Source organism: Perna viridis, chromosome 9 (genome assembly GCF_037379345.1).
Source record: "Perna viridis isolate PV_CMFRI_1.1 ecotype Kerala chromosome 9, ASM3737934v1, whole genome shotgun sequence".
Classification (NCBI taxonomy): Eukaryota; Metazoa; Mollusca; class Bivalvia; order Mytilida; family Mytilidae; genus Perna; species Perna viridis.
Genome location: NC_142453.1, coordinates 27,588,565 through 27,600,845, shown reverse-complemented (window position 1 = coordinate 27,600,845; position 12,281 = coordinate 27,588,565). Strand labels below are relative to the sequence as shown.

At 32.3% G+C, this 12,281-nt stretch overlaps 1 protein-coding gene across 3 annotated transcripts; it reads left to right on the top strand.

Moving 5' to 3' along the window:
* The first annotated feature begins 2,635 nt into the window (after nucleotides 1-2,635).
* Nucleotides 2,636-10,811, top strand: LOC148607589 (uncharacterized). 3 transcript variants are annotated; one of them, XR_015915328.1, is made up of 8 exons: nucleotides 2,636-2,702; nucleotides 2,877-2,927; nucleotides 3,136-3,264; nucleotides 3,873-4,142; nucleotides 4,466-4,669; nucleotides 5,978-6,061; nucleotides 6,799-6,818; nucleotides 9,947-9,980. XR_015915328.1 is itself a non-coding variant. In XM_088545998.1 (5 exons), exons 1-5 carry the CDS (start codon nucleotides 4,522-4,524, stop codon nucleotides 10,687-10,689), a joined length of 495 nt encoding a protein of 164 aa, XP_088402124.1. In that variant the 5' UTR covers nucleotides 4,472-4,521; the 3' UTR covers nucleotides 10,690-10,811. The 3 variants fall into 3 exon arrangements, 1 of the variants encoding a protein (XP_088402124.1); XR_015915327.1 differs by having other exon boundaries at nucleotides 3,136-3,438; XM_088545998.1 differs by lacking the exons at nucleotides 2,636-2,702; nucleotides 2,877-2,927; nucleotides 3,136-3,264; nucleotides 3,873-4,142 and adding an exon at nucleotides 10,646-10,811 and having other exon boundaries at nucleotides 4,472-4,669; nucleotides 9,947-10,145.
* The last annotated feature ends 1,470 nt before the right edge of the window (nucleotides 10,812-12,281 follow it).

Genomic DNA, 12,281 nt, shown 5'->3' with positions numbered 1-12,281 from the left:
GAATTTACTACGAATGAACCAATTTTATCTGAATGTAATTTGAAATAACAATTTTGCAATTTCTGATAATTTACTTTCAGATGAATTGAAAATGTAAACAATAAATTACATTTGTAAATAAATAATTTGAAAACCAGATATTCAAAAGAAGCACTTGGCGCAATACCGGCTACCTCCCCCGCAGTTCAAATCTAAAACTATCTACTAAATATAAACAGTGTTTTATAAATAGGTTTGTTGGTGATACGTCTGCATGAAGTCGCGTAAGAAGCGGTTTTATTATCTCGTTTGTGATATGTTTGTAAATGTACTCAATGGCTCAATGGGTTGAATATTGAATCCAACCTTAAATAAAAAGTTACATTTAATTGGAAATAAAAATGAAATATAGAAGTTATTTTTAAACACTTATGTCCCTGTAAATATTTTTATTATATTTATCCATACTGTTTGGGCCCCGTGCAGGCCCGGGTGTTAAAAGAATAGGCCTGCAGCAGCGCTAAGCTTGTCGTATAAGGCGACTAAATAGTGCTCAGAAACCTAGCCGGGGGCTAGGCGCTCTGCCCACATTGTCTGAATATAGCTGAAATATTGCTGCTCGGACGTTAAACCCCAACAAACAACCATACTGTTTGGTTTCTATTTTTAGAATGGGATGTACATTTTGGCTTAATTTAGTATCAGAACAAATTCCATTTCGACACAAATGATAAGAATGTTTTGACCAATATTATTGACAATATCATTAACAGTAAAAGTGTTTCCTTAAAATCTCTATTGTAACAACTAGCATTGAAGGTTAGTGGTATTTCCCCTGTGCGACTTATACCGGAAATTCTTGAGTCAATGATGAAATGGTTTATGTATATCATTAAAGTGCTTTGTCCTGTTAAAATGAAATAAATGGTCGAGTGAATAATGATTAATCTTCGCAACATACATGAAAAATCGAAATATAATGCCTTATTCGTACTTGCCGGAAGTATTTTGAGAAAAAAGTTCCTGTTTGGTTTGCTATTTTTGTAACAATTTCTGTAAACGAATATTTTCAGGAAAATAAGTCAAAATATTCGTACTAGTTTATGCCTTATAGAAATCAATATTGTTGTGAACACTTCCAATACAAGTATTGTACTCGAATGTACTGAAATTCAATAAAATCATTGCTAAATAATGCACAACAAAATGTCGATAAAGGGCTTGATTATTACTAATTTATGTTTTGAAAATGTAACATACTGTATCGTATACAAAATTTTCAGTAACGCAGGATACAAAATGTCAACATATAAGGTTTTGGGGAGCCACAATGTAACATTCATTCGGACTATAATTTTGTATTTACTGGTAAAAATATTGGTTTTTTTCTGTGGAATATTTTCGATAATTTTGAAGATGAAAATTTGTTGCATTTTTCAATGATTAAATTTAATAGCGTTCATATTCACTGATGGAGCACATACTTACTCTTAACCTTAACATTCATAAGTTTTCAGGTATTGAACCAACTTGTGTTCGCGGCGACTATATACAATATATTTATTGGGCATGATTTATCTACATGTAATCCATACGTAAAATGATCCATTTGTCGTTGAATTTAGCATTAAACGTAATTTTCACGTGAAATTCACTTAACTGGAATTTCATTTGAACAATTCATGTGAATTTCACTTGAAGGCTCGTTTCACCTGAAGTTTACGTGAAATCTGTCATAAATTGCTCAATTCATTCATGTAAAAGTCATGTGAAATATGTGTGAAAATCATGACACAATTTTGCCTGTGTATCAACATCGAATCTTGTTCAAATCAGAAGTTAAAAAGGCAGCTTTCAAATGGATAAATTTGTTTTTAGTCTGATACAAAATGGGTTACTCCTTTAAATCAATTGCAAAGGCAAAGTAAAACTATAAAAAAAACTTTTTTTGGATAAGAGATAAAGACACCTTAAATTAGCATTTCATGCTATCATTCCTTTATATTTCACAAAAACAATCAACAAGCTCAGGGGAACTTAATGAAAAAGCTAAAGCGTAAACAGAGGGACAGACAAACAGATGAAAAAAGAAGACATCGATCATAGAGACTAAAAGGCAGTAAGACATGACCGGATATGAGTATTAGTTGGGAAAAATAATTAATTCATATAATGTCTTCTTTGCTTGTGTCGGGTCGTAAGGGAAACATGAATATGTACTTAGATGGATGACTTGACAACAAATTAATTTGTCAAGTAGGAACAAAAAAAAAAAAAAACGGGATTGACTTGAACATGTGTAATTCTGTCACAGAACCAATTTTGCTATGCTTGTTTTAATTAATAACAATGACTGTTTTAATGGTCCTGTGTTTACATTTTAGTGAAAACAATCCTCACTTTGTAATTTATGAGTGAATTTCAGGCTTCTGAAAATAAAATATTATTAAAATTGACACATTTTATTGTCTAGAATATATCAGGTGCATGAGTCCATAACAAATTGGCTAATATTGGTCAAAACTATACGTATTTCACTATCACTTGTTAAAGAATCTCATATTTTCTACTTTGATTTGTTATATGATCTAACATTTTTAGTGTCGAAATATAAGTGAACATCACTATTCATAAAATTGATCGTTTTTTCACAATTACTTCCTCAAAAAATGTTTCTTGGTAGGACAGTTGAGAGATGCAAAATTCTGTACGTACTCAAACTGGTAAGTTTATTAAAAATTCTAATCAAACCATCAATCTGCATGACAGAAGGTGTTGCTCTATTTAAATTTCAAAATTTTCATCAACTGTTTCTGATCTGCATATGTTTTTGCATATACCAAACTAATTTCTTTTTTTGCATATACCAAACTAATTTCTTTTTTTCAATACTGCAGCATCTTTGTTCAACATGTTCAACATGGTGGCAGTTTTTGTTATATGCTGTGGTAAGTATATGTAAATATTGATTGTTCTATCTAGATTGGAAATTAACGAAAGGAATAAAATACATTTAGCAACTATTAATGTTTTACACATGCCGGACATTAATTACACATTATATAGTTGCTTGTCATACACGTAATTATTGTAAGCAATAAATTGATTTTATGGTTTTCAATTGAAAAGTTTATAGATGTATATTTCTATTTTCAGGATTTGGCAAGGCTACCAAAACAGATGAGATTTATGCGTTAAAATATACGGATATCGTGTTACATTGTCCTTATCCATTAACGGACTCAACATGGACAGGTCCCAAAAATGATTTGATAATCATTTCAGGTACAATAACACCAAATTCAACTAAGAAGCATAGGTATATTATCGAACATGATAGTGGCCATAGCCACACACTGTTGTTGAGAAACTTCACAGAAACAGACCAAGGATATTATAGATGCCAAACATACATGAACGGATCATCATCTTCTCACAATATATGTCTACGCCTTTGTCGTAAGTTAAAGTTCACTAGTTTGTCTGGGACCAATCATTAAACTGTTTACTGTGTTTAATGGTTACAAAGCTTTTTTGGAAGCTTCTTAAATTTCGCTTTTGCTCCGTGCTTTAACATATTTTAGTTTTCCCAAGTTTAAGCCGTTTTAAAACATAACGGGTGTTTTCATGAGAAGTCTTATTTCGGTGTTTCTCGAACATTGCGTATTTAATTTTGGTGCTTCTCAGAACTCGTTGTTTTTTTTTTTATCTTAATTGGTATATGCATTTAATTTCTCATGGACGACTTGGATATGATAATGATATTTGAAAATAGAATTCGGAAAAAAAAATTATTAATTGTGATTTTTTTTTTTGTGAAATGAAATCTGTTTAATACAATTTCAGCGTATTTAACTGTATCTAATAATACAAAATATAATCTAACCTTTCAGAAATACCATCAAAGACTGAAGTATTTCAACAAAGCATTTTAAATACTTTCGGAAACTTTGTTGGAGGTGCAGACAAAATAATTTGCACAAAAATAAAACGACCAGGGGATATCGTCTACACAGGAACAAACACATGGAGTGGTGTTTTAACATTAAATACAGTTAACAAAAAATCACCAACAGAACTCGAATCTCAATCAGTCTTCGAATGCTTTCATTTGAATGGCAATGTTTGCAGATTGAATGAAAGTTTCTTTTTGAATACCACATGTAAGTTTTCTTGGTTTTATCTGCGAAATAATTAGTTATTTATTTTTCAATAGACAAAATTTGTATCATAGCCACTTCTTATGAATTAATTTAAAACATATTTTTATCTTTAAACATGAAAAAAGTAGCTCTAAATTTAACTGAATATGGGCGTGTCAATATGTTTTTTTTCCATTGAGATTTAACAAAATTATTTTAATCAATCAGACTACAGTATTTATGTCAAATTAATTTATATTAGAATATTCATATTTATCTTTTTATTACTTTTTTAATGTTCATATTATTTTCTTTTATTTTATAAATCAATTTATCTTCCGTAGGGTGAATAGATTCAAAGTACAATATATATGGTAATGGTGAAAAATCTTTCAAGTTTATGTGTAAATGCAATAACACTCTCTGTGATGATGATACTATGCAGGTAGTTTACAGCAACAACGCTTTATATTCAAAAACCCTGGTGAATATATCAAATGAAAATATCACTTGTTTTTTGGAAAAAGACATGGAAACAAATGTTAAAGGTATGATATCTTACATTTTTTATACTTTAATATTTTTATCTTGAATACCAATAAGTATCAAAATATGAGGAATATTCTTATACATTTCCTTTCCTCGTTTGTCTACCCCGGACCTGACTTTTTATGAGCAACTCGGCGGGTGTTTCTAGAAAAGCAGAGGACGCTTACCCTACCGGTGCACCTGGTCCATGCTCCCAGTTTTTAGTAGAGTGCGAGTTGCTCATTTACTTTTGTTACTTTGTATGTATGATTTTAGTTACTTTATGTTCTTTGTTGTGTATGTCTGTTTTCCATGTCTGGTCTTTGTCCCTGGATTACATTCTTTTGATTACCGCTATAAACTTGGTTCCCTTGATTACTCTCTCATACATATAAATCAGTAAGAATAAGATTCACCCATTAAATGTACATAGGCAAGGAGAACGTCTTTCACTCTGTTAGCCCAAGAATTATGGTAGACGCATTTTTGTGAAACTGTCCTTTTATACGAATAAGAATGTCGTATGTTTACCACCCATAAAAAGTAGATTATATTTAATGTTTGTTTGTTTGTTGGGGTTTAACGTCCGAGCAGCAATATTTCAGCTATATTCAGACAATGAATATGAAATAGATGATAAAATGAACATGAAATGAAAAAAAAAGATGGGTCACAAGGATAATAGGGTCGACAAATTTTGATTGCCACTGGAAAAAGGGGGGATGGGTAACGTCGGGCAATTTAGCCTCCTATGGCGGAGCGCAAAGGTTCCTACTATCGAATACCACAGCAGGGGTATTTAACGTGCGAGGAACGTGGCATCTTCCCAACACGGTGCACCACTATGGTTTGCGGTCAGGTTTTCCGTATTATAGCCTGACAACCCCAGCATGTAACACGCCAGGGGTACCCCATTCCACCACCTGGGGCACACATCCCAGTTGCTCTGTGGGCAGAGCGCCTAGCCCCCAGCTAGGTTTCTGAGCACTATTTAGTCGCCTTGTACGACAAGCTTAGCGCTGCTGCAGGCCTATTCTTTTATCACCCGGACCTGCACGGGGCAGATTATATTTAATAAATGATTAATTATGTTATTTTGTGAAGACTCAAAAGTCAAGCCTTCTTCCGAACAACTCACTAATTACACAAAAAGACACATAGAGATGATGCATCAAACAGAACATTGAATTCAGATATAATTCTTCCTTTACTATGTAGTATTTGTTGTTGGTCTTGTTGACAACAAATCTTTTTTTTATATTAAACATATTAAATACTAACGCTACTAGATTTATATTTATCTACACGTATGTTTTTTGATATATCAGTACAGGGTATTGTATATGTCAAAATTGCTGCTGCTGGAATAATAATGATTATCCTGTGTATTTCACTATGCCTGTTCATTAAAGGTAAGGATTAAAAAAAACATAAAACAAATAGACTGACATGTTAAAACATTTGCAGACACATTACGGAATAAGGGCCAAAAACGGGATAAACGTTCATTAAAAGGTAGTGTTCATCTCTAGATAAACACAATATTATCATTTATATATTGCTGCCACAGCGGAAAAAATTGTCCTTTGATAATTCATGTGGTAAAGTTAAACCATGATGTATATACGTCTCAGAATGTGACGACTCTTAGCTACACTGCTCCATCGGATCAAATTGATACAGGGTACATAAAGTAAACGTATAGAAAAGTTTGAAAAATTCCCAACGATGTTAGAACTGTCAAATTTGCGATGCAAATATTTGGTCGCTCCCTCCGCGGCATTCGAACTCGTACCGCTGTGACATCTATGGCGACACCGCCAGTACAAAGTCCAGCGCCCTAACCCACTCGGCCAGCTAGGCTATTCTTCGTAGGATTTATCTAGTGTTGTATCTTAGTACAGGATGTATGGGACAGTACTGTTACAGCCCTAGATTAATATATATATATATATATATATATATAACACTAACTGAATGAAATTACATGCAAAATAAATTCAATGAAAATGTATTGTAGTAACTCGAGCCAATATGAAATACTTGATTAATAAGTTACATTTAATTTGTTATGATTGACGCAATTTTTTTTTGATAAAAGAATACATTTATTCTGTCTCTAACAACTACGTAAGTGAATACTTTGCAGGCTTTGTTTCAAAGAAGACGGTATATAAGATTTGTTTTAAATGTTATTTCTTTATCTAATAAAATAGTTAGACTAGGAATGTCTTTATCTTAGAATCTGCATGCAATATTAACCACAATTCTATACGTTTGGTCTCGGACTCTTGTGATTTAGATGTTTACGTTTTGTTAAGATAAATTATCACCATTACAGCTAGTTGAAATAGATCAGTTGCAGTTTCAATACAAATCTAGATAGGCTAATGAGTAGTTTAAATATCTCTCTAAGTAGAAATTTGCACCAAAATGTCCTACATGACTACTTCAGAACACCTTTATGATCTATTGGACAGTGTCTTTTAAGTTTGAATAGCTGTCACTTGTGACCTTAATCTCTAAAGGTCAAGTAAATACAACTGGCTGAGGCCATTTAAATTATTGTTAAATTTTCTACACTGATACATGTTTAAGTTTATATTTTAGGGCATCTCCTATACACAGTTCATGGGTAAAATTTCTATATGTTTAACTAAATTGTACCCAAAAGTTTGGTAGCAGAGCTCAAACGCTAATAATCATGGGCTTCTGGGCAACTGATAATTTTTATCCCTGCAATGTACACCAAAGAAAAACAAATTAAAAATGATACTAGTATTTACAATCATTTTACAACATTTCTTAAACAGCTTTTAAAAAAAGTTTATTATTAAGAAGGTTCTAAGAAGGACTGGTGCATGCATTTATGTTGAAAATATGACCATTTTGCAAAAGTGTAATTAATAATATCATAAAGTTAAGCTCTTCAAACTACTTCAGCTAGAAAGTGTCTCAGTTTAACAATGTATGGGATCATATTATTTTTAAAAAATAGTTTCAGCATTCAGTTCAATTAAGTAATTGAAAGTAAATAGGCTTGGTCTATGAATATTTAAATACAATTAACAGTGTTATTTAATCAAATCACTTGTTTACAGAGTACAAGGTACTTACGCACACAGTTGGGTGGTATAATATAGAGTTTAAGGTCATCATAATTCACAGCTTTTCCAAATTAAAGGCAGGTCCAAAAGATCACATAGGTGCTCTGAAATAGGGAGGTAGGACACATTGGTATAACGGAGGGCAGATTTCTACCTAGAGAGCTATTCAAATTACTCACTAGCCTACATAAATTAGTATTGAAATTGGAACTAATCTTTTTCAATTAGTTGTAATACATAATCAACTCAATTGTTTTAAACTTGTTGGTAAATACGTTGCGGCGATAATAGCTGGTATTACTAGCAAGGTTTTTTTTGAAATTCAATTCAATCTTTTTATGCCATAAATTACTGTAAAATAAATTATCACATAATTAATAACACAAAACGGATTTCACAGCTTGTGTAACAGTCTTCTAAGTTGTATGATGAAATTAAAACAACACAGCAATTTACAAACTTTATTTTACACTTCCTAATGATCGCATGAATCATCCAAACTTCAAAGTAACATTTGAATATCTCATCATTGGAAAATAAACAACAAGTAGACACGATATTAATGTAAAACAGATTATTACTACATCTTGCGTATAAGATCATTTCAACCCTGTATGCTTACTAGCATAAAATGCATAGTAATTTTCGACTTCACAACTATATAGAGTTACAGTCGTATTCGATATTATAGCTTATTTTACAGTAATAACTATTTCCTAGTATATTTTAATAATAATAATAAAAAAAAAAAAAAAATAGAAAACGACAGAACAATATATCCTTATATTTCCACTATAAATTCATAATCATTCAGAACAGAACCGAAATGGACTCCGATAATAATTTTGTTGTTAATATTCAATTCAAATTGATGGATTCGATTTATTTTAAAATTGCTTTTTAAACTGTGATGTTGATAATATGTAGATCAGGTAATTGTTAATAACCATCATTTTTTAAATAATGACCAAGTGGACAAAAGTCAAAAGATTTATTTTGTAATAGCTCCTTTATATAGATTTGATAGACGTTAGCACTAGTTCAATATCAAAATTATTTGTTAAAGAGTAATTAAGGGAACCAAGGTTATAGCGGTAGAAAAGAATGTAATCCAGGGACAAAGACCAGACATGGAAAACAGACATACACAACAAAACACATAAAGTAACTAACATCATACATACAAAAGAACAAAAACAAATGAGCAACTCCACTAAAAACTTGGAGCATGGACCAGGTGCACCGGTAGGGTAAGCGTCCTCTACTTTTCTAGAAACACCCGCCGAGTTGCTTGTAAAAAGTCAAGTCCAGGGTAGACAAACGAGGAAAGGAAAACTATGACCCGTTGAATAATTCAGTTTTGATGGTGCAGATGGATACATCATAACGATCTACGAGTTCATGATGACGACCATAAAACTTCTGTAGTGATGACTTCAATCTTGTAGCAACATAACCCTGTTCCAGAAGCCTATTTGTTAGAGTTCTAGCGCGATACAAAAAGTCTGCGTAGCTTCGGCAAGCTCTGGCATAACGTATGAGTTGTGATATGAACACTCCATGCGCAGTTACTGAAGGGATGTTGCCACAGATGAAAGGAAAGCCGACAATTCTGAATGAAAATTCATCATGTTTGTCGTAAAGTTTCTCAATAGTTCTTCTTTACCATCGACTTCTAAGTGTAAGTCAAGATATGAGGCTGACTTCACAGTGTCTGTAGTATCCTTTATCTCAAGTTCTTTGGGGTAGATGCGATATATCAAATCCCCAAAATTAGGACTGTTTAAAGATAATACGTCATCTATATAACAAATGGTTTTTGGTATTTGCACAAGCACGTACATTTGTGTAAAATACTCATTACCATATAACACAATGTTCATTGCATTTATTTCGTTGAATATTTTCCCTCACAGAGTATACACTTGTAACATTTACACTCGCAACGTAGTGCAATATCTGCTCGAGACAATATTAATTAATATCAATAATGCAATAACCCAATGATATAAGTGTTTACTTTGAAAACCCGTCCTGTCCATGTGCCGTTGCCTTGAAGTTCACACTTTATTCTTAAAACCTTAATTTATTTTAATAGTCTTATTATTTGTCATATTTTATACCGTTGTTTTATTTAATCTGTGTCAGCCGTTGTAGCGGTAGTTATATTTTTACTTTTGTTTATTGTAGAGGCATTTTGCAGATGAGAACCCAAATAACAACAATGGTCTTCCAAGTAGTTTGGTTGGACAACAGATTGATGAATACTCGTCAATTGACAGGAGACAGCAGGTCACACAAGGCCAACTTGTGTCCTATTCGGCATGTCCGTCGAGGAGTTCTCATCCAATAATACGCAATGTTGTCAGCAACAGAATACCTGGTTCAAGTATATATTTTTAGATTAAAGATTCCCTACTCTGAGAATTTAGAAAAGAAAAGGGGAATTGCTATATAGTCCCAAAAGAAACCAACTATATCAATCAAATACATTTTAGTTACTAATTTTTGCAATACATTGTACTAACTTACATTCTCGTAAATAGTCATGATGATACCTAGGAATGAAATAAGTCAAAGTAAAGTTAGCATTATTCATTGCAGGATTAGTTTAGGACTGAACTCAAAATTTTAATCGTGATTTATATCTCAGCAAAGTGCATATTCCAGGTTTAAGATCGTGTCACATTGATTATTACGTTTTTATGCAATATACTTTAACTTGTTAGTGTTTCATAGAAATAAATCTCAAACTCTTTACATTTGTGTAAAAATGCATAATCAATTCGATTACAGGATGCACCATTTATAATCAGTAATGAATTTAATCTAACAATGTTTGTATCTACTGTCGAAAATTACAATGTAATAAACTTCATCTAATTCAAGGTTGGGAGAAACGAAGTCGTGTGATAGCTGTGACTGCTCACTGATTCCATAAACACGCTGGATTATTCGCTTTAGCATCCCATTATTCCAACATTAGTACGATCGGTGACATAGAATGTACAGAATTTAAAGATTTTTAATTTTACCATATAAAAATAGTAATGATTCCAAGTTTGTTTTATATTGAAGAGAAAATATAGGTTCTGGCGATTCTTCTGTCCCCCTAAAAGACATTGAAACAAGTAACTTTTTAAATATCGGGATATATACCATACGTATTTAATGTTGGGAGAAATAAAACTAAATCCTGTAAAGCTGCATTAGCTGTCATTTTTGTAAATGTTTGTGTCTGTTGAAATATACCTTAAGTTTGAATTGTTTCTACTAAAGTGTACTTTTCTGGTATAACTTCATTCGATATCCACGAATAAAATGCATTAAATACATGAAATAGGTGTCTTGTAAGACAAAAAAGCGACCTAGCTAAATTCCTATACATGTGACTTCTGGTGACCTTAATCCGCGTATGTGCTGTAAGGGTCGCTTCTTTAATAACAAATCTGACTGCAAAGCGGAAGTGGTTATTCAACGGTAAGGACGACCGACGGACTCTAGTCGTAAAAGAAAAATGTCGAATATAACGCAAGGATCCTTTTGAAATTTACCTATTGTGATATAATGTGACTCAAATATGGTCATCATTTATTTGAGAACTAATCAATAAGTAGATGAAATGAAATGAAAACAAAACACGTGCTTGCACCATGAAAATTGATTTATTCAACGGGTCATAGTTTTCCTTTCCTCGTTTGTCTAACCCGGACTTGACTTTTTAGGAGCAACTCGGCGGGTGTTAATAAAAAAGCAGAGGACGCTTACCCTACCGGTGCACCTGGTCCATGCTCCCAGTTTTTAGTGGAGTCCGAGTTGCTCAGTTGCCTTTGTTAGTTTGTATGTACGATTTAGTTACTCTATGTTCTTTGTTGTGTATGTCTGTTTTCCATGTCTGGTCTTTGTCCCTGGATTTCATTCTTTTGATTACCACTATAACCTTGGTTCCCTTGATTACTCTTACCTGCGTATCCCTTATTGTTATTTTTTTTTTACCACGGTTAAAATATTTTAAACCCGGATGAATGTCCTGTAGGCAATCTTCGGAAGTAATGGCGAAAAATAATTAGATCAGAGCTATCGATCTTCTCTGATTAAAAAATGTTATTTTCCTAATATTCTGAAGGTATTATCGACATTTATTGCTTCAATTGTATTACTACAAACTTATTTCATTGAATCAGCAAATTCAGTAACATCAACACTGAACAAATTTGGCAGCTAATGCAGCTTTAAGCTCTACATATTTATAAATTTCGTTTATATGATCTAAATGTGCAATTTTAATGATAATTATTCCTGGTCATCTCTAGTACTTTTGAAAATGTTTTTGATGGTTTAAAAGCAAATCTCTAGTTTTTGTAACCCGTAAAAATCAGAAAATCATTTGATATGATACTTTTAATGAAATGCATTCTCTACAAACGAGAATAGTAACACAAGTTAGTAATAGATTGAAATAACATCATCCTTGAATATTAACAAGTATGTGTTCATTGTGAATTGTTTATCGTGATATCTTATG